At 42.1% G+C, this 25,873-nt stretch overlaps 1 protein-coding gene across 6 annotated transcripts in view; it reads right to left on the reverse strand.

Annotated features, from left to right (window-relative positions):
* Positions 1–25,873, reverse strand: part of PMS1 (PMS1 homolog 1, mismatch repair system component) — a 653,312-nt gene that overhangs the window by 57,283 nt on the left and 570,156 nt on the right. For all 6 annotated transcript variants that reach the window (XR_011022768.1, XM_068244909.1, XM_068244906.1 and 3 more), the window contains 2 exons: positions 10,953–11,737; positions 2,823–3,296 (listed from right to left, as the gene is read on the reverse strand). Coding sequence is in view for 5 of the 6 variants with exons in the window: in XM_068244909.1 (XP_068101010.1) it covers positions 2,823–3,296; positions 10,953–11,737 (1,259 nt within the window). In the remaining variant the exon portion in view is untranslated. The remainder of the gene's footprint in view (positions 1–2,822; positions 3,297–10,952; positions 11,738–25,873) is intronic.

The following is a 25,873-nucleotide window of genomic DNA, read 5'->3' on the forward strand; positions in this document are numbered from 1 at the left end:
GACATTATGCCAAGAATTATTTTTTTCTAAATGTGTTTTAATGGGAAAATAGGAAAAATGTGGGGAAAAAAATAATTATTTTTCAGTTTTCGGCCATTATAGTTTTTAAATAATGCATGCTACTGTAATTAAAACCCATGAAACATATTTGCCCTTTTGTCCCGGTTATAAAACCATTTAAATTATGTCCCTATCACAATGTTTGGCGCCAATATTTTATTTGGAAATAAAGGTGCATTTTTTTCAGTTTTGCGTCCATCCCTAATTACAAGCCCATAGTTTATAAAGTAACAGTGTTATACCCTCTTGACATAAATATTTAAAAAGTTCAGTCCCTAAGGTAACTATTTATGTATTTTTTTTAATTGTAAATTTTTTATTTATTTTTTTAATTACAAAAAAAAAAAAAATGGGGAGTGTGGGAGGTAATGAGTTAATTTTATGTGTAAAAGTCATTTATTTGTATGTGAAAAATGTGTAGGGTGTAGTTTACTATTTGGCCACAAGATGGCCACAGTAACTTTTTGTTTTAATGCGACCTCCAAGCTTCCTTCCGGAAGCTTGGAGGAAGTATAATGGGCATGGACACGTGAGTTTTTTCTCACAATGATCGCGCTGCCCATAGGAGAGCAGCTGATCATTGCGGGGCTTAGATCAACGAACGGGAATGGATTTTCCCGTTCATTGATCTCTGGGCGAGCGGGCGGCGGCGGTTTTACTAGCGGCGGGCGGCGTGTTTACGAGCGGGAGCGCGGGCAGCGTCGGGAACGCGGAAAGTACGTGTTTCTCCGTCCCTGGTTTTTAAAGGATGGAAAAAGGGGCGGAGAAATACGTACGCGCGGGGGTAAAGTGGTTAACACCATCAGCCCCCACCATGCTACCCTCAAGGTCCACCCCACCATACACCTGTGGATCATGGACTTTCTAAGTAACAGATCCCAGGTCGTCAAGCTGGACACTATTACCTCGCAACCAACGACCACCAGCACAGGGGCCTCTCAAGGATTTGTGCTGTCGCTGTTCCTGTTCTCCCTTTATACAAACAACTGCAGGTCCACGGCGAACTCTATCAAAGTTATTAATTTTGCTGATGATACCACTATAGTGGAACTCATCTCTGGGAATGAAGGAGTACCACCACAAGGTTGACAGAATTTGCCAGTGGTGTAGGGAAAATGGCCTAGTCCTCAACACTGGAAAAACCGTTGAGCTGATTGTTGACTTTAGAAGGCACGCTCCCACCCCACCTCAAATCTGTATTGATGGCACGGAAGTTGAAAGCGCCCCCTGTGCACGCCTCCTAGGCACTACAATTTCCAAGGACCTGACTTGGAAAGCCAACACGACCTCCACCCAGAAAAAGCCCAGCAGAGACTATTTTTCCTCTGCCAACTGAAGAAGTTCGGCATGGCCCAGGAAACTTCTGACGAGCTTCTAAACCACCAAGATTGAATCTGTCTTCTGCTCCTTCATCTTGGTCTGGTACGCTGGCTCCTCCGCCGATGACAGAGTCAAACGACAGAGGGTCATAAGATCAGCGGAAAGGATCATTGGGAAACCTCTTCCCTCCCTGGATCAACTCTTTTAACTCCAGACTGCTCTCCAGAGCTCTGAGGATCATCAAGGACCCATCTCACCCGGGCTTTCGCTTCTTCAGCCAGCTTCCCTCGGGCCCGCTTCTTCCCTTCAACTGTCAACTCTTTGAACTCTATGGACTCTCCTCGCACTGGACAAAATTAGCATCAACTCAATGTTTTGTTATGTTTAACTACTGTATTTTGTATGGTTTGTATTGTATGTCCTGTTTCACACTAGCCCTGTACCTGCCAAGACCAATTCCTGGCACGCCCCAGTTGTGCTTGTCAAAATAAAAGATCCTGATTCAGTCTACTCCTGATCAAGAACAGGATCGATTTTCAGATCATTGCTTCACAAAATCCTGTTCTTGATCAGGAACAGGTTGGACATACCGGAAATTATTGATCCCTTAATTGTGTCCCTATCTCCATAATCCTAATCCTTATTCTAAACCTATATTGTTCAAATGCCTAGCGCTAATTTCCCCTAAACTCATGGGCAGGGGGCAGGCCTACTTGGCTGCAGGCTAGATAGTGTAGTGACTGCATAGTGTACTGGTTAAGGGCTCTGCCTCTGACTAGGGAGGAGACCAAGGTTTGAATCTCAGGCTTTTCCAATTCAGTGAGCCAGCACCTATTCAATAAGGAGTCCTTGGGCAAGACTCACTAACACTGCTACTGCCTACTAGCCCCAGTGCCTGCAGCTCAAGCGCTTTGAGTCTGCCAGGAGAAATATTAATGTTATTTGTCTTAACTTATACCAATGCTAAGTTTATGTACATTTAGCTATTACAGAATAGCTAGTACATTTTGCCCATATTCTTTTGCATGGCCATGCTCATTTTAGTGCATCTTGCACTGCCCAGGTATCCCAGGTGACCAGGGGGCGCAAAAATGGTCTTTGTCCCCTGGTGCTAAAAACCCTAGCTACGCCTCTGGGCAAGAGTGCTAATCACTATTCCATGGTGCTGCCCATTAATCCATGGAGGCCTTTTATTATTCCTAGAACCACCTCTGTCATACCTCCAGCACTCTACCTCTCATTTCTTTCTGATTTGGCCCCCTCTAGTATACTTTGATGAATACAAAAATAATAATAAATAATTTGATATGGAAACCATCCAGTAATAGAAGGAAACATAATGTTATTTAAAAATAGAAAAAAAATCAGTTCCCAATTTGGACATAACTATACACACACCAAATTTTTACTAAAGATTAATCATAAAGGTTTATGCTACCTACCTAGGTGTTATAACAACTGGTGAGTCCAGCACCTCTGCTGCAATTCTATGGTTGTCAAGAAGGCGTTTATACAACAAAGCTTCTTCTACCCTGTAAGGATTTAACAACATTATTTTTCTGTTGGATGCTATGACCCAAGCACCAGGAAAGTTTAGTTTGTTCACTAAGCAAAAGTCTTCTGCATGTGACATGTCTGTCCTTGAAATTCTGCAACTCCTTTGCTTTAAACTGTTGAGGCTAAAGGGTACTTGTATAGTTTTGACTGTGCTCCCTGGTGCTCTCTTTTCAATTTGTGACTTGAACATAGTATCCAGGATTTGTTGATTAGACAGTGAAGTTTTTTGTTTCACTTTCTGCGCAGTACTTTGACCTGAACTCAGCCTCAGTTTCTGTCCCGTCTCTCTTGACTTTCCTACAGCTTTAGCAGTCAGTAAATTGTATCGCTGCAAGTCTTCTGCTGCCTTTTCCTCATACCTGCATGTATAAAAGACAAATGGTTATGGTATGTGAAAAGTTAATTATTATTTTATTGAAACAGACATTTACATCATGTTCCAGAAACTTAAATTCACATTGACTAGCTTTAAAGAGATCTCGAGGTGGGTTCGAAGAATCAAATTAGCATACAGAGGTTGGGTCTGCATATAATACCCAGGCTCTGTTGCTATACTGTTTTGCCCCAGTCTCCCCCCTGCGCTCTGCTGAGACTGACACTTCAGATGTAAACAGCCGGCTGGCGACACGCTGCATGTCGCCAGCACGGCAATTGATTTATGGGGGCACAGCAGAGCGCAGGGGGGAGACTGGGGCAAACAGTATAGCAACAGAGGCTGGGTATTATATGCAGACTCAGCCTCTGTATGCTAATTGGATTCTTAGAACCCACCTCGGATTCTCTTTAACAATCTGACCCTGCCCTTTTTTTTCCCGCAAAATTTTGTATTGAGGTTTTTTCACAGAAAAAAATGGTGGAAAAAAAGTGAACAGCATCGGAATAGTGTATATCCAAAACACATATAAGAACAAGGCATATGCTATCCTGCACAGGCGAGCAAAGGTAACCTTATAGGCTGGTAACAAATAAAATAATTCCTGCATGCATGCATATTGTATGCAGCTTGGGATTGGCCAATCAAATGCATTTTCTGCTAAATTGGACTGACCAAATTTATAAATCTGCATATAATTTGAATGACATTTGTATGCAAAAATTATTTGCATCTCATTGACCTTCCCTATAGTAATGTGAGCTTATGCTCACATGCAAGCTCCTGCTTCAAGATAAACACTTACTTCTTATGCGCTGGAGTCGGTTGAACATGCCTTTTCAACTTGATCATCATGAGAAGCTTTTCATCATGTGTAATGTGTAACTATAGGAAAAGCTGGCAAAAGAAAAGTGTCTCCTCCCACTGAAAGCGTCAGTATGCCCACCAGCAGAAGGGTGTGGCTCTAGAACAGAGGGGCCACATAAGCCCTCTGTCTGTTTTAAACAGGAGGTGTTGGCCCCTTAAATGAAGGTTCCCCCCAGCCCCCCTTATTTTAAGCGCTCTGTCTCTGAAATAAACTTTCAAGTTAAGTCTGCACAGCAGTTATTTCTTTGTGACATAAAATATGTTTCATGGAGCTGCCAGCAAAATGGAATAATGAACATTTAAACTTTTCAGCTCTCTTTTGTTATTAACAGATATTAAGTATTTGCTTCCCTTTACTGCTCTCTTTAGGAGAGTTGTGGCTGAATTTGGCCTGCTCTTTGACTGCTTCAGTTGCAGACAGAAAACAATGTTTTATTCTCCAAATGCAAAAAGTGAACCACGGCAGGTTAATGGTTACTAGATTAGTATCCTAAGCAACCAAGTTTATCTCATCAAGGGCCTGACACATGAAAGGCCACTAATTTGTCATGTGCAATATTTACCTATTCATTTCAACAGAACCACACACCTGTAGCAGAATCATTTATTTTAAAAGTACCCTTAATACGTAAACTACCACTTCACAATTACTGGTATAACTCCAACCTAACCCCCCCCCCCCCCCCCCCATCACCTCATGACCACTTTTTTAAATGGGAGAACAGATATTCTCTTGCTTACCCATTGATTATCCAAGGCAAGTGCCATGTGTCATGTCACCCAATCTAGTCAATGGGGAGCTGACAGCAGAACAATGCTGCAACACATCACTGAGATGTTCTAATCACAAAATCTTAAAGGGAACTCGAGCTGAAGGATTTAACGCCTGTGTCTCTAATACTTTTCGCCATATTCCCTCAACAAGCATTAGCTGCTTGCTTGTTTCAGGGTTGTGACTCAGACACTACTGATGCCAGAAGATCAACAGGACTGCCAGGCAACTGGTATTTTCTAAAAGGGAATAAATATGGCATCCTCCATATCACCTCAGGTTTTCTTTTCATCTTTTGTGAAGTTCAGTAGAACAGAGCAATATGTAAAAAAGTGATCTATTGCCTCCATATAAACAATTGGAAATGTAGTTTATATACATACAACCTGACTCATGATTTTATGCTAATTTTTAAAAACTTCAATTAGCACGTAACACTTAATTACACATAGTACCCAGAACAACCCCCCCAATGTAAAAACAACCCAGTTGTGTACAGAGTGCTCCTTAAAACCAATGCACACATGCATGCAAAGCTCTCAACTGACCACTAATCGTAGTCTATGTCGAGTGTAACTTGTGAATGATCAATTGCACTGGACTATTGGCAAATGTAACTGATCTACTATAACTTAACGATCTTAAATACATGTGCATTTTATCATCTAAGGACATGTCACAGTCAATAGGATCTAATGCGCATATAGTCCAGTTAACTTGAACAAACAGTGCACTGGAACTTATTAACATATTCTCTATATGGCTGTCAGTGCAGCCCGACCTCTCCACATAACAGATCGCCACAATCAATAGTTTGCAAAACACATGCCGCTATTACGGTACTCACCACCCAATGGACTAGACCTCTTAACCTCCTTGGCGGTATGAAAAATACCGCCAGGAGGGAGCGCAGCAGTTTTTAAAATTTTTTTTTTTTTTTTAATCATGTAGCGAGCCGAGGGCTCGCTACATGATAGCCGCTGCTGAGCGGCATCCCCCTGCCCGCTTCGATCGCCTTCGGCGATCTCCGATCAGGAAATCCCGTTCATAGAACGGGATTTCCTGGAGGGCTTCCCCCGTCGCCATGGCGACGGGGCGGGATGACGTCACCGACGTCGGGACGTCATTGGGAGTCCCGGGCCACCCCTCGGCGCTGCCTGGCACTGATTGGCCAGGCAGCGCTGGGGTCTGGAGGGGGGGGGGGGCCCGCGCCGCAGCAGATAGCGGCGATCGGGCAGGGGCCGGCGGCGATCAGAGTGCTGGCGCAGCTAGCAAAGTGCTAGCTGCGTCCAGCAAAACAAAAATTATGAAAATCGGCCCAGCAGGGCCTGAGCGGCACCCTCCGGCGGCTTACCCCGTGTCACACACGGGGTTACCGCCAAGGAGGTTAACAGTCTTTCTCATTTGCTGTAGGCATCCCACACCTAAGATGAAGCTTGGCATCCGCCCCGCAAAACGGTCGTAAGGCCCGTGCACCCATTGGCGCCCACAGCTGCCTCCTCCTCACCCAGGTACAGCAACACAAGCTATGCACAGATTATAAGATTTGATCATTTGCAATATCATGATCTCTACACACTGCACTGCTGCATCTTTTGTACTAATTTTTGCTATGATTAAACTATAGTGCCTCCTGGATGTTTTGCATCCCACGGTTTTACCAGTGTACACTTCCGGGGGTTTATTGGTTGGTGAGACTGATAGTAACTCTGGCCAGCCAGATACGCAACCATACATCGACTGCAGCATGTGTGCACCGGGAGGACAGAGCACTTTCCCAACACCGGAGATCAGGACAACGCCCACATACGTGTTATGCAAACAAACACGTGGGCTTCCTCAGTGTAAATGGCTGTGTATTGAAGGACAGTTAATATGCATAATCCACCTATCCTAACCAACAATCCTTATTCTTTAGGTGTTTCTCCATTATATCTTTAAACCATTATGTTTTTTGTTAAGAGTACTGCGATATATTTTACTTTTCATTCCATAAGCTTTCAACATTACCTAGCATCAACCAGTGGGTAAAGTTCAAGGATGACCTCAGCTGTCAATCACTTTAATTACACATCAATGAGTTCAACCTCTGATCTCTCAGTCCCTACACTCCCAATCATCTACCACCCACATCCAAATTATGCATTATCACATGGTCACATGGAATGACTGAAACACATCAGCAAAAGCACCTCATACCAACAGATACTTTTTATCTTTGTAAGACTCTCCTTGTTGCTTTTTCAGACGAGGAGAACATCATCAATATATTTTAACTAGAGGGCAACCTGCATTCCTTGCTTCTATTAACGTCAACCTGATATTCTACTCTGAAGAACATCAATCCACAGCCATTCACACTGAGGAAGCCCATGTGTTTTGGGGCGTAACATATATATGGAAATGGTCCTAAACTCTGGTGTTCAGAGAGTGCACTGACCTCCCTGTGCATACATGCTGCAGCCTTTGCATGGTTGCGTATCTGGCTGGCCAGAGTTGCCATCAGCTTCACCAAACAGATCATCTCTGGAAGTGTATTTCCCTTTACAACTGTAAAATCGTGTGATGCCGTGGCCATACAGCAAAGGAGGAAGACTGTAAGGAGGTCAGGTCCATCAGGTGGGTAGTTCTCTAATAGCTACATGTGCTTTACAAACTATTGACTGTGACAATCCATTATGTGGAGGGGGTCGGGCTGCACCGACAGCCATATAGAGGGTATGCTAATAAGTCCCAGTGCACTGGGTAGTATAGTGCACAGGAACGTTGTGTGCTTTGATAATTACATGGACATTGATTTCCAGATGGTTAAGGCACAGTGGATCAGCTGCATTTGCCAGTAGTCCAGTGCAAATTCATCAGTCACTAAGTTACACTTGACATACAGTAGATTGTGATTATGCATGTGTGCGTTGGTTTTAAAGTGGACCCGAGATAAACTTTTACTCATTGCATAATTGTGTTCCTTTCATATACAGTAGTTTATAGGGCATTCCTCAAGCCAAATACTTTTTTTGTTTTGTTTTAATACTCTAATTCCCTAAACTAAACAAGCCTCGCCCACAGCTTTTCACAGTGTCTTGGCAGTGTAGCAACTAGCAAGGGCTTATGGGAGCTAAGTCTGGGCAGGAGGAGGTTACTAGACATTGATTTTAGAGGCAGAGGGGAGGAGGGAGGAGGAGAGGGGAATGAATTTACACACAGGCAAGCTGATAGCATCTCCAGCCCTCAGCCTGTGACAATGTGACAAACAGAACATGGCTGCCCTCATTGTATCACAGGAATAAATAATCAAACTTTTGAAGCTGTTTGCAGCTAGATATGCTGTGTAAACTATCTAAACTTTAGATAAGATATATATATATATACGGTATTTTTCGGACTATAAGACACACTTTTTCTCCTCCAAAAGTGGGGGAGAAAAGTCAATGCGTCTTATAGTCCGAATACTAGATATTTGGATCTGTGCCTCAGTCCGTGTCCGCCATAGATACTGTGCATACAGCCGCGCATCTCAATCCCTGTGTTCCCGTGTCCTATTTGTCCTCTATCTCGCCTCTCCCTTCTAATTAATCCATTAACGCACACAGCTTTGCCAATCTATGAGCCAATCAGGCGGGGGGCGCTGCCCCAGCCCGCCAATCATGCTGCTTGATGTTTTCTGCTCTAATCAAAACAGTACCCGATAGTCCCGAGGGCGGGTGCAAAGTCCGTCTTTGGAGCCAATCATGGCATTCCCTCAGTAGCAGGGAGTGCACTGATTGGCCCCACTGATGGAGCTGTTGTCCTGCTCATAGATCAGCAAAGCTGTGCTGTGACTTTTAAATAGAGGGAGCTGCGTGGCTGCCAGTTTGAATCTCAAATGCTGGCTGACACGTGGGGCGCCGGAGGAGGACATTGACCAGGTGTACCGACGAGCACCAACAATAGAAGGGACATAAGAGATGGGGGACATGAAGAACGGGAACAGCTACAAGTATGTACAGTATTACATGCACTAGCTGACATGGGGACAGAGGAGGAGGACATCAGCAATAGAACAGAAAAAAAGAGATGGGGACACAGGAACAGAGGGATTAAGATGCCCATCAGATGAGTGACAAGGGACATGGAGGACACAGGGGAATACACGGGTTGAGATGCCTAGCAGATGAGTGACAGGGTACATGGAGGACACAGGGGAATACACGGGTTTAGATGCCCAGCAGATGAGTGACAGGGGACATGGAGGACACAGGGGAATACACGGGTTGAGATGCCCAGCAGATGAGTGACAGGGGACATGGAGGACACAGGGGAATACATGGGTTGAGATGCCCAGAAGATGAGTGACAGGGGACATGGAGGACACAGGGGAATACAGGGATTGAGATGCCCTGCTACATGTACAGTATGTATGTAACTCACTGGTGGACAATGGGGATGGAAGAGGGGGACATGGAAATAGAAGGGAGATGAGTGATAGAGGACACAGGGATAGAGATGCCAGACTGCAAGTATTTAACACACTAGAGGACATGGTGAGGGTAGAAGGGACATGAGGGATAGAGGACACGGAGGACGCAGGGGAACACAGGGGTAGAAGGCACTGAGGAAACAGGACACAGGGGGATGGAGGACGGGAACAGAGGGACAGAGAACATGGGACAGAGGAAGGGGGAAAGAGGACACAGGGACACCAGGGGACCTGGGAGGAGAGAGGACACAGAAGGTTCAAGGAAGGTAAAAGAGGGACATAATAATTGGGGGGAAAAGGTCCATAAGACGCCCATGTACCATAGACACACCAGGTGTAGTAAATTATTTTTTCCCTTGGTTTTTGTCCTCTAAACCTAGGTGCGTCTTATAGTCCAAAAAATCCGGTAGATGAGTTACTTGTTATAGTTAGTTTTTCATCTCGGATCCGCTTTAAGGAGCGGTCTGTAAACAACTAGGTTGTTTTTAGATTTTTTTTTCTCTGGGTACATTGTGTAATTGAGTGCCCCATGCTGAATAAAGTTATTCTAATTTTACATAAAATTATGAGAGTCAGGTTGTACAGGATCTTCTCAAAAAATTAGCATATTGTGATAAAGTTCATTATTTTCTGTAATGTACTGATAAACATTAGACTTTCATATATTTTAGATTCATTACACACAACTGAAGTAGTTCCAAGCCTTTTATTATTTTAATATTGATGCTTTTGGCATACAGCTGCTGGTGTTGGTCCACTGTGTTTTATCAAGGGCAGTGTCAATGCAGCTAGCTATCAGGAGATTTTGGAGCACTTCATGCTTCCATCTGCTGAAAAGCTTTATGGAGATGAAGATTTCATTTTTCAGAACGACCTGGCAACTGCTCACAGTGCCAAAACCACTGGTAAATGGTTTACTGACCATGGTATTACTGTGCTCAATTGGCCTGCCAACTCTCCTGACCTGAACCCCATAGAGAATCTGTGGGATATTGTGAAGAGAGAGTTGAGAGACGCAAGACCCAACACTCTTTATGAGCTTAAGGCCGCTATCGAAGCATCCTGGGCCTCCATAACACCTGAGCAGTGCCACAGGCTGATTGCCTCCATGCCACGCCGCATTGAAGCAGTCATTTCTGCAAAAGGATTCCCGACCAAGTATTGAGTGCATAACTGAACATAATTATTTGAAGGTTGACTTTTTTGTTTTAAAAACACTTTTCTTTTATTGGTCGGATGAAATATGCTAATTTTTTGAGATAGGAATTTTGGGTTTTCATGAGCTGTATGCCAAAATCATCAATATTAAAACAATAAAAGGCTTGGAACTACTTCAGTTGTGTGTAATGAATCTAAAATATATGAAAGTCTAATGTTTATTAGTACATTACAGAAAATAACAAACTTTATCACAATATGCACATTTTTTGAGAAGATCCTGTATGTATATAAAATTGCACTGTTGTGCAATTCCCCTGGGTTAAAGGAGGTTGATTTACAAAGGTGCGAAATATACCAAAAGGGTTAAAATTAAAGTAGAACATTACTTAAGTTTTTCTTCTTTGTCAAGTTGTTTCCAAAGTTCAAAAATGTCTGCGTCAGTTTCATTAAATCCAACCACTGCTGACTCTGTAAGATGTGGTTTTCTGTATTCCTGAGTAAAAATATCAACTGCAGACAATGGCTTCTTTACAACTCTGTGACTCATTAGATCAAAGGCTGTTATACTTCCATGTTTCTTAAAGACTGCGTTGTTGGATTTATTTTCAGGACTTTTAGTGACGTCAGTTTCCTTTGGTAGTTTGGATGTATTAATATCTCCTGATTTGCAGAATACCTTTACAGGTTCAATATTTTCTCCACTTGAAGTTTTAAAAGCTTTACCCATAGTCCAGTCGTTATCAGAGGTTTCCAGACCATCATAAGAAGTGTGTTTTTTATACTCTGTGAGTTCACCAAGTTGAAGTTGATTGTCAAAATCAACTTCCTTTAAAGATGAATCATACACAGTAAGACCATTGTCAGGTTTGCTATTATGTATTAATGTACATGGCACAGCAGGTGATGGTAAGGCTTCCAGAGGATCATTACTGGAGTTCTTAGTCCTACCATTATCTGGTACCATATCTGTTAAACAGGCTTCAGACTGCCAGCAAGAATTCTGTTTTGGATTAGAACTGTTTAGAACATGTTTGGCATTATTTTCTTCTGCGTATACATAGCTATTGATTTCAGCTTCTTTAGACTGTACACAAACTGTTTCAGTTTCCTCACTCACTTTACCAGGGTACAAAGATTTCAGTATGCTTTCAATAGCATTAAGGACAGATTCCTGTACAAAAGAAAGATAACAATGTTAAAGATTAAAGTTCAAAGACAAATTCAAATATCCGTCAGGCTGGTAAGGTCATCACCAGTGTATAGAAGAAAAGATTAGTGTATAGAAGAAAAGATGTAGATAGAATACCTACTTCATGAGTCAAATCTGCTTGCCAGCACTGCACTATTGCTTGCTTTTTACAAGCTGTATATTCAGATGTAGGGAGGCCATTCAAATGTGATTCAGAAGTAAAAAGAACAAGTAACGGCCTCTAATCTCCTTTCTTTGGGAGTCACATGTTACTTTGTCTAGCACTTGCTTCTATTTGTGGCTGAAAAGGGCATTTCCAGAGAAAATGACAAGGGGAGAGCATGGAAACATTTGTACTTCAGCTGCACAGTTCACGACCTACAGTACCTTATCCATATTCATTATTCTGAATAGGATAAGGCAGGAAGTTGTGTCAGTCACTATGCTTGCCTACCTTCTCCAGGAAATTTCAAGAACCCTCTTTTTAATCTGGAACTAGCTAGAACAAAGGTCCAGAACCGTGTGGATTGATGAGCAAATGCCACATTTTTAAAGTTAAAATGTACAACCAAAAATAATACCAGTATTTATAATTTACATTAAAGAACACATGCTTTATGAATTTTACTTCAATTTAAAGGGTTTCTGTGGAGTGTAAAAGAGCAAAACAAAAAAAGACACATACCTGGGGGCTTTTATCGCCCCCCTGTAGCGGTCATGTCCCGCGCCGTACTCCTACGATCATCTGTTCCCCGCCGCTGGTCCAATTATTCCTCTAGCGAGACTGTGGCTGCGCAGCCGTGGCCGTGTGCATGCTCGCTACTGCTTGCGTCCTCGGGAGCTTACTGCGCATGCGCAGTACGAGAAAACCTTGTACTGCGCCTGCGCAGTAAGCTCCCGGAGACGCGAGTGGGAGCGCACACTATTTGTCTTGTTAGACCAATAATGGACCAATGCCGGCGGACGAATAATTGATCGGTGCCGGCGGCAGGGAATGGAGGATCGTAGGAGGACGGCGTGGGACATGACAGCTACAGGGGGCCGATAGAGGCCCCAGGTAAGTGTCTGTTTTTGTTTTTTTTTACACTCCACAAAACCCCTTTAAAGAGAATCTGTACTCTAAATTTTGTACAGCAAAAAGCATATCATTCTATTCATTATGTTCTCCTGGGCCCCTCTGGGCTGTTTCTGCCACTCTCTGCTGCAATCCTGGATTGTAATTAACAGTTTTAGGCAGTGTTTACAAACAAACTAACCAGCTTGTGATAGGCTCACATAAGCAGAGTGTGTGAGTCATACAGAGTCTGCAGGGGTCCTGCAGAGGGTGTGTATCACTTCTATCCAATCACAAGCAGCCCTGCACATTCCACACATTCCAGCCTTAGCTCACAGAGCCAACTGAAGAAAACAGATTAGATCATATAACAGAGATAACACAGCCACTGTGCAATTAGGAAAGGCTGCAGTAAGCCAGAGCACATTAGAACAGGCAAAGGAACTTATAGGATAGAAGAACTAAGGCTGAAAATTTTGTTACAGAGTCTCTTAAAGTTTGGCTTTAAATTATTTTAGCACACCATAACTTTTTTAGTTTCCTGGATAAAGAGGAACTTTACTGAATATAACCTAATAAGAAAAAGTGCATATATTTCACAAATTTACTTTATCAATGACTTAGTCACTGTTTGTTCAAAGCAAAATATTACTTCACCCTAATTTACATTCTTAAAAGTTATCACAGGTGGCAGCATCTTTACTGCTGCCAACAGTGCCAGTTCTAGGCATTTTGCTGCCTTCCACCAGTATGGGTAGCATGGTACAGATGCCCACAGTACAGGTAGCCTGGTATATGTGCTCCAGAATAGGAAGCCTACTATAGGTGCCCCCAGTATAGGTAGCATGGTATAGGTGCCCCCAGTATACAGTAGGTAGCCTGGTATAGGTGCCCCCAGTATACAGTAGCAAGAAAAAGTATGCAAACCCTTTAGATTTCTGCACAAATTGGTCATAAAATGTGATCTGATCTTTACCTAAGTCACAACAATAGACAAAATCACAGTCTGCTTGAACGAATACCACACAAATAATTAAATGTGTCTATGTTTTTATTGAACACACCATGTAAACATTCACAGTGCAGGTGGAAAAAGTATGTGAACCCCTAGACCTGACCCCTAGACATGACATCTTCAAGAGCTAATTGGACTGAGGTGTCAGCCAGCTGGAGTCCAATCAATGAGATGAGATTGAAGGTGTTGGTTACAGCTGCCCTGTCCAATAAAAAAATACACCAGTTTTGGGTTTGCTTTTCCCAAGAAGCATTGCCTGGTGTGAATGATGCCTCGTACAAAAGAGCTCTCAGAAAATCTACGATTAAAAATTGTTGACTTGCATGAAGCTTGAAAGGGTTCTAAAAGTATCTCCAAAAGCCTTGCAGGTCATCAATCTACGGTAAGACAAATTGTCTATGAATGGAGGAAGCTCAGCACTGCTGCTACTCTCCCTAGGAGTGGCAATCCTGTAAAGATGACTGCAAGAGCACAGCGCAGAATGCTCAATGAGGTGAAGAAGAATCCTAGAGTGTCAGCTAAAGACTTAGAAAAGTCTCTGGCATATGCTAACATCCATGTTAGCAAATCTACAATATGAAAACAGTAAACAACAATGGAGTTCATGGGAGGATACCACAGAGGAAGCCACTGCTGTCCAAAAAAAACCCATTGCTGCACGTTTAAAGTTTGCAAAAGAGCACCTGTATGTTCCAGAGCAGTATTGGAAAAATATTCAGTGGACAGATGAAACCAAAGTTGAGTTGTTTGGAAGAAACACTGTGTGGAGAAAACGAGGCACAGCACACCAACATAAAAACCTCATCCCAACTATGAAGTATGGTGGTGGGGGCATCATGGTTTGCAGGCCATCTGTCCACCAGCTGAAGCTCAGCAGAAAATGGGTGTTGCAACAGGACAACAACCCAAAGGATAGAAGTAAATCAACAACAGAATGGCTTAAACAGAAGAAAATACACCTTCTGGAGTGCCCCAGTCAGAGTCCTGACCTCAACCCGATTGAGATGCAATGGCATGACCTCAAGAAAGCGATTTACACCAGACATCCAAAGAATATTGAAAAACATTAAAGTAGGATAAAAAAGGAAAGGTATATGTCAATCACCTCACATTTTTTTATTTGTTTTTGTATAAAATACCATAACATCTAACTAAATATGATAAAATGATTAAACCTGAAGTCTAGGCTGGCCGGTTAGCCCCACACACACAGCACATACACCCACATGCTATATCACTAGGATGAAGTTGGTTAGCACCAGAACAAACGAGCAGACATACTCAGGCAACAATAATTACCATAAATACCTAAATAGGTTTAATAAGCAGGGGGAAAGAGGTCATCGACCTCGAACTACACTAACTAAAGCATGAAAGAACAAAGGTCCGCCTCATTAATCATAAGTAATATCTTAAATACCTGTAAATAAGCAAAAATATATGAATCGAGCCTGAGACAATAAGATCAAATGAAAAAGTCTTTATTCACAGCCAACTCAATAAATTAAAAACAATTAAAAACAAGCAGCCAACCAGGGTCACGGGCCCCTATATAACATTTAATCATAAACTGAGTCACATGTAAGAATGATCCTAAATAGAATGACTGTTTGCCTGGGGGATCATGTGGTAAAATACATAGCGGTGCCTCATTGGTATCAAAAAATACTATTATTATCTAGAGACACCCGCTCCACATATAGACCCACAGGGGAACAAACTCTAATCCATAGAAAATATGATTAGTACTAAATTAATCTCCACTGAAGTTACCGCTAAAATAAAGTGCTGGTGCTATATAAATTTGAATATCATCAATCTGTGCGAAATCTGAGAGAAAACATGAAGACTCACCGAGTAGAAAGACCTAGGATGGCTGCAACAGTGCTGCCCGCGCTGTCCCACTAGTTCCGCCGAAGCTGCCAAGGGACCTTAGCGAGCAGCGCTGTTGCAGCCATCCTAGGTCTTTCTACTGTTTCTACTTGGTGAGTCATCATGTTTTCTCTCCTCTGATTTTTGCCGCTACTTGAGTTCACTACTCACTCCTTATTGGCGTTCTCTGTGTCGCCATCTTTTTTCTAGCTGCTTTTTCATCCTATCTACCTCAATGTTAATGTATTTTTCTATTTCTCATCTACCTCATTGCCTTTTTGCACATTGTTTCCACTTATTGAATTGGTCACAATTCTTTGATGTGTCATATTTTTTGAAGTTCTGATTGTTTGTTTATTTATGAATTGAATCTAATATTTGGATGGTAACTGTTAGCACAGATTGATGATATTCAAATTTATATAGCACCAGCACTTTATTTTAGCGGTAACTTCAGTGGAGATTAATTTAGTACTAATCATATTTTTTATAGATTAGAGTTTGTTCACCTGTGGGTCTATATGTGGAGCGGGTGTCTCTAGATAATAATAGTATTTTTTGATACTAATGAGGCACCGCTATGTATTTTACCACATGATCCCCCAGGCAAACAATCATTCTATTTAGGATCATTCTTACATGTGACTCATGTTAGGATTATTTACATATTTCACGTCAAATAGAAAGTTGTCACTGACCCCTTTTAAACATCTGTGGCAAAGGATTTTTGGGAACCTAAACGCCTATAAATGTCTGCATACAGATGCAAAAACAGAGAACACCTATAGATGCCCACGGCAGTCTAAGGCCACATACACACATCAGACAATAGTCTTTTGAAAATGAAAGATCATAGACCAATTTTACCCCCTTCCATATAGTATGAGAGCCATACCTTCACAGTCTTTTCTATGGAGCTGAACTCCCCATCAGAAAAAAAATCTTTGCAAGATGCTGCACACACAGATGCTGTACAGACACAAAAGATCAGTATCTGCAAAAGATCTGTTCCTGCCAAAGATCCGTTCCTGCAAATTGCATTCATAGTCTGAGATCTGCAATCATCATACACACCTTGTTTAACTGACATTCATCTGCAGATCAGACAATCATCTGCAGATCTGAAAATCCATCCTGGTGGATCTGATCTGCAGATGAATGTCTGTTAAACAAGGTGTGTATGATGATCTGCAGATATCATAGACTATGAATGCATTTTGCAGGAACAGATCTTTTGCAGGAACAGATCTTTTGCAGGAACAGATCTTTTGCAGATACTGATCTTTTGAATGTCTACAGAATCTCTGTGTACAGCATCTTGCAAAGATTTCTGTCTGATGAGGAGTTCAGCTCCATAGAATAGACTGTGTAGGTATGGCTCTCATACTACATGGAAGGGGGTAAAATTGGTCTGTGATCTTTTATTTTCCAAAGACTATAGTCTGATGTGTGTATGCACCTTAAGGGTTAAAATATGTTAACAACATATCTTCATCAGGGCCGGATTTGTACTTTTCACCACCCAAGGCCCGCTGTCTCCAATCCTCCCCCCCCCCCCCCCCCCCGGGCCCCCTTGTCCAACAACCACCTCACCAACTACACCCTCCACCCTCGAATAAAAACATTCTCCCACAATATAAGCTGAAATTTTCTAAATTAAATATAATCCCCGCTGGGAGGCTACAGAAGTAATGTTGGATCTTTTGACTTCCATATCTCCCACGGGGCATTAGAGGTTGTGACACCCTTTACTATAATCTATGCTTTCCGTACAGCAGTGTAGATCTCTATGTACCCCAGAGGGAACGTACAGGATCTGCTGTACTCTGCTTCATCCCACACACCCATGCAACGCATATTGCACATGTCAGTAATTGGCGCATGCACATTACGCAGTGTAGAAAGGAAGGAGTGGCCAGAGCTGAGCTTGTAAGTTCCCCGTGGAGGACACAGAGAGCTGCACTGCTATATGGGCAGCAAAGCAGACAGTAAAGGGGGCCAATTCTCTAGTGCTCCGACGGGAGGTGTGGAAATCAGAATTAATGTTACTTCCATAGCCTCCTGAAGGCATTCTGTTTTACTCTGGGAGAATGTACTCTCCCAAAAGTGCGTCAGGAAATAAAACTCATGATGATAATAATTACCAATTAATTTCATGGTTCTACACATATTGAATTGTGAGGGTTTTTTTTTCTCTAAAATGTATTTTAATATTCTTTGTGTAAAGCAAACCTAAAGAGAATAAATACATTTATATGTAGTTACTTACCTTACCAGTGGGAAGCCTCAGGATGGTTGAGAGGTTTCCCAGGTCTTCTTGGACCACGCCATGCCAGTGCTGGGCCTCCTGGTTTCTTCAGTGTGTGAGCGCTGGCATGGACAAGTGTGCCTGTACTGGGCATGCACAAATAAGGTCCATGCATGCCCAGTAGAATAAAGGCACTTGTGTGCACAGGCACCTTTCTTCTACTCGTTATGCACAGACTTAAATCTCGCATGTCCAGTATGGATTGCCGCACATGCACACTGAGGAAACCAATGCGACCATAGAGGAGGGGTCAACACTGTAATGGTGGGGTACAAGAAGATGATGGGGTACAAGAAGATGCAGGAAACCTCAGGACTTCCCATCCAGGCATCTCACTAATGAGGTAATTGCCCATATATCCACATTTTCAGGATTATTTTAAAGTAAACCTGAGATCAGAAGAAAATTAAAAAAATATATATTTACCTGTGGCTTCCTCTAGCCCCCTTCATGCTGATCGGTCCCACACCACCTACATCGTCCGCAGTTAACCCCAGTAATTCTGCCAGTCGGATTGCACAGCCGCATATGTGCCCCCAAATCGTGCTACCAACACCTGGACCATACAGAACACTCCTGGTGACAGGAGCATGATGGGGTAAAAAGCGCAGGCGGACTGGGCGTACACGGACTGGCTGCATTACCAGAGCTAAATGTGGACGATGCAGATGGACCGATCAGCCTGAAGGGGCTGGGGGAAGCCACAGATTTTATATATATATATATATATATATATATATATATATATATATATATATATATATATATATATATTTTGTTTTTTATTATTATTTCTTCCGTCCTCAGGTTTACTTTAAGGGTGGGGGGGGGGGAGGAGTGTGTGTTGTTTGTGGTATGTGTGGGTGTGTTTTTTTGTTGTTATTATTTTTAAGCAATGCATATCTCCCTTTACTAACAGGCAGGGGGAGCAGGCACTGATGTATCTTACCAAGCCTTTCTCCTTCCTCCACTGCGTGGATCAGGAGTGTTGGCCCAAGCAGCAGGGCAGCTTCCTGACCTCTGACCTCAGCTGCTGACCTGAACAGACATTGAACAGCTTGAGCTGGAAGAGGCATGGATGCTGCGAGTGTTAACTTCAAATTACGAGAGATAAGCAGGGAAAGCTAAAGGCACAGGGGACAGAGGTGGCAGAATAGCGACCTGTCCTGACCTGTGACTGGGAGTAAGCTGGGCATCGGCAGCATAAGGTACAGGACGAGAACCACTCCACACTCCTGGCTGGGCGGGCTCAGGGCTGACACCATGTGACTTGCACACTGGAGTCTGGACTCGGGAGAGAGCATCTGCTTGCAGCTGCCAAGTGTACCATCGTTACTGTATGAACGTATTCACACTGACTGCTGCACGCTGTCTCCATCCTCTAAGTCTGCACTGCTGGCTCCACTCGTATCCAGCAGCCGCCCCCGTCAGCTTAGCTGTAACACAGGGAACGCTAGAGACACAGCAAAGCGGGGCGGCTGGCTGGGGACTTGTAGCGGCTTTCAGCTATGGCAGGTGACAGCCAGATACAGTTAAGCTGTCACCCGCCCCACATATTCTGGTGAATTCTGCCGCCCTAGTCCCAGGCTATGAGTGCCTCTCCCCAAATCCGGCCCTGATCTTCATTACAGTTTTACTGCCACTTACAACTTCAAACACTATACAGAACTTGAATAAAACCAAACAAATTCCGCAATGAACTGACCAAACACCAAAGAACCAACCATTCACATTTACTTGGTTGAAGGTGTGGAGAGAAGCTAAAGCAAGTCCTACTTTTATTCCTCAGCCCACAATTTGTATTTTAAGATTCATCACATCCTGATTTCAATATTTATAGCTCTATCACTACTATTTCTAAGGAACATACTTAACACATGGTCAAATTACAACAATCTGTTTTAATAACATTAAAATTATCCTGTTATAAAACAATGAATCTAAAAAAAACCCTGTAAATGTTCAGACATTAAGCAGTAGATTGTGGAGGAACACTTTTTTAATGATGATCAGACCACAGATATGTCACCATCTACATTGTGGCTTTGCAATAAGGTTAATATGAGGCACTACAATACAAGTAACATTACACAAAAAGGCAACTTGATAGACGGATGTCTTTTTTTAACCAAACTATGTTACTATATTAACAAGTCTTTGAGAACAAATCAAACCTACAGAACAACAGGGTAGTCCCCCTAAGCCAACAAAAGGTCAAACAACACTTGTGTAATCTAATGAAAGGTACAAATTTAAAATTAAATATAACAATCTCTCAAAGCACAAAGACCCATAAAGTCCACAAATGGCCACTATTACAAATATCCTATTAAACCAGATTAATGGCTAGATGATAAGCTTAAATAAGACCGTAACAGCTCATAGCAGAACATTAAAATTTTTTATTTAGTATACACATTTTTATGTTAATTATCTTGGCTTAAAGTATACATGAGGTGATATAAAGTATTGTAGCTTTACTTACCTGGGGCTTCTTCCAGCCCCTGGAATTCTCTGTGTCCCTTGGTGCAGTCACCCAGTCGTCCGCTGTACCCTCGTTACCAGATGGGGATTTGTGCGTATGCACCACTCCCAGTCGCGCTACTTTGGCCTGGAGCATTCTGTGGGTTCTATCTCGAAGGATGAATAGGAGGAGACACAGGGGTACCTAAGGTGGCAACACACACACCTGATCAACTCCTGTACTTATAGGTTATACACCGTGCATACCTAACCCCAGAACGTAGTGGATTCGATCCATGAATCAGGTACTTCCCCCTCCATAAGGCAGTATATTATCGCAGGGTCGCACAGTCTAAATTTGCATAAACTGCCCATGCACCAAATTGTGAGCTGGTGACCAATATCCCTCGCACTATCACTATACTACCTCATATGTTCAAAGGGAACTGATTTGTAGTTATGTTTGTTTTACTGTTATTTATACAAATGAGAGCTAGCCAAGTGTTGTTGTTTTTTTTACCTATTTACAGTTTTATACAATTGTTCTTAACTATAAACCTGTTGATTCTACAAATATTGATGGGTTTTCTTATGCATGATTGCTCTTTTTCAATGAACGTGGCTGCTTACTCATATAAAAAGTCACTTTCCTGTTTAGTGTTTATAATTCTCCATAATTTTATAGGATCCACAAAGAGGGCAACTCTTACATTATCACCACTCTTTGCATCTATCCACATACACATATTTTATCCTCAGCTTCTGCACTAGGCTATTGTAGGGATGCCTTTACAAAATCCAGGTACACTACATATATGGCTTTCCCAAGATCTACATTTGCATACATCACTTCATAAAAGCAGGGCATGTTGGTGAGAAAAAAGCAGTCTTTAGAAAACCCATTTTAAAGGGGAACTTCAGCCTAAACAAACATACTGTCATTAAGTTACATTAGTTATGTTAATTAAATAGATATGTAATATAATCTCTTACCCATCCTGTTTTAAAAGAACAGGCAAATGTTTGTGACTTCATAGGGGCAACCATCTTTTTTAAAGGAGCAGCCATCTTTTTGGTTTGCAAGGAGGTGACAGGGAGCATGAAACACAGTTCCAACTATCCTGTGTCCTGATCACCCCTCCCAGCTGCACGAGCTAGGCTTCAAATCTCAAATTCAAAATTTAAAAGTAAATAAATGTGCACCAAAACAGCAGAATGAGAACATGATCATCAGAAATTCCATCATGCTTTGCACAGCATCTGTTCTGATGCTGTGAAACTGTTAAAGGACCTCTTTTTCGAATGAGGAAAAAAATAAAAAGTGGTTTATGCATAAACTATTAAACATCCTTCTAAAATAGTGTGAAAAGTTTTTTTTTTTTTTAAATGAATGGTTTCATCAAAGCAACATGTAATTCTCAGTGTATGTAAACACTGACGGATGACGGACTGGGAGGCTAATCCATTTGCTAGGGGTGTTTTTTTTACTTTCATTTCACAAACATAACTCCTGCCTACCTAGTTTTCAGTGGTGTAATCCCTTGCTGTCAGGAATTGCCGTTATAGCTGTTATAATAATGGCTGAGCGCCTCAGTATTTGTTTACATTGTTGTCTGGGAACCAGACTCCCGGTCTGTGCAGAGACTCATCTGTTATCAGCTGCTGGGAGAATCAGCCCCATCTACACCATAGGATTCTTTGTCCGATCCGATTCAATTTGATTCATTGATTCGATTTGATTCAATCTGACATGTCCGATTCATGATTCGATTCAATTTGAATCGAATTGAATCGAATCATGAATTGGACAGGTCGGATTGAATCGAATCAATGAATTGAATCGGACAAAGAATCGTATGGTGTAGATGGGGCTGATTCTGGCTGATTCTCCCAGCAGCTGATAACAGATGACTCTCTGCAAAGAGCGACTCTCCGCACAGACCGGGAGTCTGGTTGCCGGGCAACAATGTAAGCACATACGGAGGAGCTCAGTGGAGCTCAGCTGTTATTATAACAGCTATAACGGCAATTCTTGACAGCAAGGGATTACACCACTGAAAACTAGGTAGGCAGGAGTTATGTCCTCAATACCCCAGTCATAAGGAAGTGACCCCCTTAAAGAGAATTGTAGAAAGTAAGAAAAAGTGGCTTAACGATAACTCCCCTACTACTTAGGGTTGTATGCCATCTGGGCCAGGTGCCTTATCTATCTTGATTTTATCTAAGCATACCTTCTCAACTTCCTGTGTTAGGCAACTCAACCTGAATAAGGAAAACTGGGAACAAACCTGATCTGTATTATGAGATAAGGGAATCACCTTGGTAAAGACAGAAGCAAAGTATGCATTTTAAGTTTGGTCTTAAAAAAATCAGCCAAGGAACTTAATTTTTCAAGTCCTATACAGGTAGTTCCCAGTTAACAAACATGATAGGTACTATAGCTTAATTCTTAAAGAGAAACCGTGACCAAGAATTGAACTTCATCCCTATCAGTAGCTGATACTCCCTTTTACATGAGAAATCTATTCCTTTTCACAAATGGATAATCAGAGGGCTCTGTATGGCTGATATTGTGGTGAAACCCCTCCCACAGCAAACTGTGAGGACCATGGTCCTGGCAGTTTCCTGTTTAAGAACCTTGTTGCATTGTGGGAAATAGCTGTTTACAGTTGTTTCCAACTGCCAAAAAAGCAAGCAGAAGCTACTTCCACTGACATCACCTGCCAGCAGTAAAAATGTCACCATGTGATAAATGTCAGAATAAAAATCAGGGAGGGGAAAGATTTTTACAATGGGCAAACACTGACTAAATCATTTATATGTTATGTATTATAAAAATGAAGCACTTTTATTACATTATTTTCACTGGAGTTCCTCTTTAACAGGGGTCCCCAACGTTTTGGGTCGAGGGCCGGGTCAACATACTTCAGACTGCTGGGGGGCCGGAGTTTACATAAAATGATGTAGAAGTCTTTGCAGGTCAGACAGTGAAGCATACCCAGGTGACAACCTGCTGTCCAATTGTACAGCAGTGTCACCTGATGTGGAATTTGATTGGAAACCAGTGAATTACTGCTTTCTGGCTTCCATGTGGATGGGTGGTGCCAACACTGCTATTCTATAAGCGGACCACCAATATTTAAAGATGTAGCTGACCGCATCTATAAGTAAGACGTTTTGTGTGTGGGGGGCCGGTAATAAAGCCTCAGGGGGCCAAATTGTAAGTGTGGTGTTTGTATGTCAGGGACTATATGTATTCTTAGCCTTCTTTCTTTTTGAATTTATATATTTTAATTTAAGTATTAATTATGAAGAACCACATTGTATCTAATTCTAACAATCAGGTGATAATATATAACACATCGATATACAGTAATGCAAAATCCTTACATTAATAACAGGCCTTTAGTGATGGTTGTCTAAGATGTAGAGCAGGATTCTGATTACCTATCGTGGCAGCATTTGTTCTTAGTTTAAACTCATACACGGATATGAGGTACCTACCTTTCCCCTTTATAGCAACTTTATTCCCAGACGTATGCTATGTTAAAACTTTACACATGAGACTGTTACCACCCAATACATGGCAAGGTTGGCGGCATACATCCACTACCAGCACATGGACTTTCGCAGATATTGCATCAAACAGTTTGAATGTAAATTAAGTAATTACTGGACATATTATAACTTGAAGGCATTTGGGAGACATTGAGGATAATTGGAAGGCTACTGCAGAACTACTGCACTTGCGCAGAACACTCCAGCCCACGTGCGAGTGATCGACAGTGGCGCTCGCGCAGGCGCGGTTGAGGACGACCTTGTGAGGTCGGTCTTTGCACAGGCGGGACCAGGGCCAGCGGCTGAGCATGGAGCTGTGGCGTGGGACATGTCGGCTGCAAGGGGCTGGAGTAAGCCCCAGGTAAGTAGGGGGGTAAGTTATTTTAGCTGTCATTTCCTATAAGCAACAATGCCGCTACCATGTATAGGTGAAACGTTAAAACTTTAATAAGTACACTAAGCAGACCTCGAATTAAGGAATATTCTAAAACACCATTAAAATTGATCTAAAAACGGATCTTTGTACTAATTTAAAAATCCTGCAGCCTGCCTGTAAAAGAAAGTTATAGTAACCTGAGCAGCCTTGGACTCCAAAAATAGCAGGGCATTTTTCTCCGAGGAGAGAGGTGAGGCAGGGCCAAGTACCGGAAGTCGGATGATGTGGAGTCTTTGGGATGGTTTTGTGAGACCGTCATGAGGCTCTTCAGGTAACTATAACTTTCTTTTATGCCTGGTACACATCATGCAATTTGCCATCAGATAGATGGGTCAGATAGATAATTTCCAACTGTCCGATCTGATTTCCGATTGTTTTTCTGATTGATTTATATAAACAAATGATCAGAAAAATCGATCAGAAAAATAATCGGAAATCAGATCGGATCTGTCAGAAATGACCAATTCCACCCATCTATCTGACGGGAAATCGCATGGTGTGTACCAGGCACTGCAGGGAGGCTGCAGGTTTTTTTAAATTATTCCGAAGATCCACTTCAAAATAGTTTGATATCAGCTGTGGAATGGATATGTTAATAGAACAATTATGCTTTTAGATTAAAATTGAATCTTAAAGTTAGGAATAATAATTTTATCAGGGACTAATGTACTGCTCATTATATTCTTCAAGCTAATTTTAAAGGACATCTGAAGTAAGAGGGATATGGAGGCTGCCATATTTATTTCATTTTAGGCAGTATCAGTTGCCGGACTATCCTGCTGATCCTCGGCCTCTAATAATTTTAGCCATAGACCCTGTGCAAGCATGCAGCAGAGCAGTTGTTACTGACATTTTTGTCAAATTTAACAAGATTAGCTGCATGCTTGTTTCTGGTGCGAGTCTGACACTAATTGTACAGGAAGAAACACCGCTGCACTCTTCGCATCTGCATCGGGGTGCTGGACTAAAAGCAGCAACACTGGAGAAAGGGAAAATGTCAGCACTCACCAACAAGTAGCTTCCATACGCTTTATTAGACATCCATAAAACAGCAAAAAAAGGCTGACCAGCCTTTCTTTGCTGTTTTATGGATGTCTAATAAAGTGTATGGAAGCTACTTGTTGGTGAGTGCGGACATTTTCCCTTTCTCCAGCGATTCAGACACTACTACAGCCAAATAGATCAGCAGGGCTGACAGGCAACTGGTATTACTTAAAAGGAAATAAATATGGCAGCCACCATATACTTCTCAGCAAGGCTTGGTGTACAGAGGCGCCAGAGTAGAATAAAAACATTTAAAAACCGTCTAAAAGAGGGGGATGTTTAAGTGGACTTACCTCCCTCAAAAGTATAAAGCTCAATTGAGTCACAATATATCAATACAACATTTTTTATTGAACTCCACTTAGTGC

Source organism: Hyperolius riggenbachi, chromosome 7 (assembly GCF_040937935.1).
Source record: "Hyperolius riggenbachi isolate aHypRig1 chromosome 7, aHypRig1.pri, whole genome shotgun sequence".
Classification (NCBI taxonomy): domain Eukaryota; kingdom Metazoa; phylum Chordata; class Amphibia; order Anura; family Hyperoliidae; genus Hyperolius; species Hyperolius riggenbachi.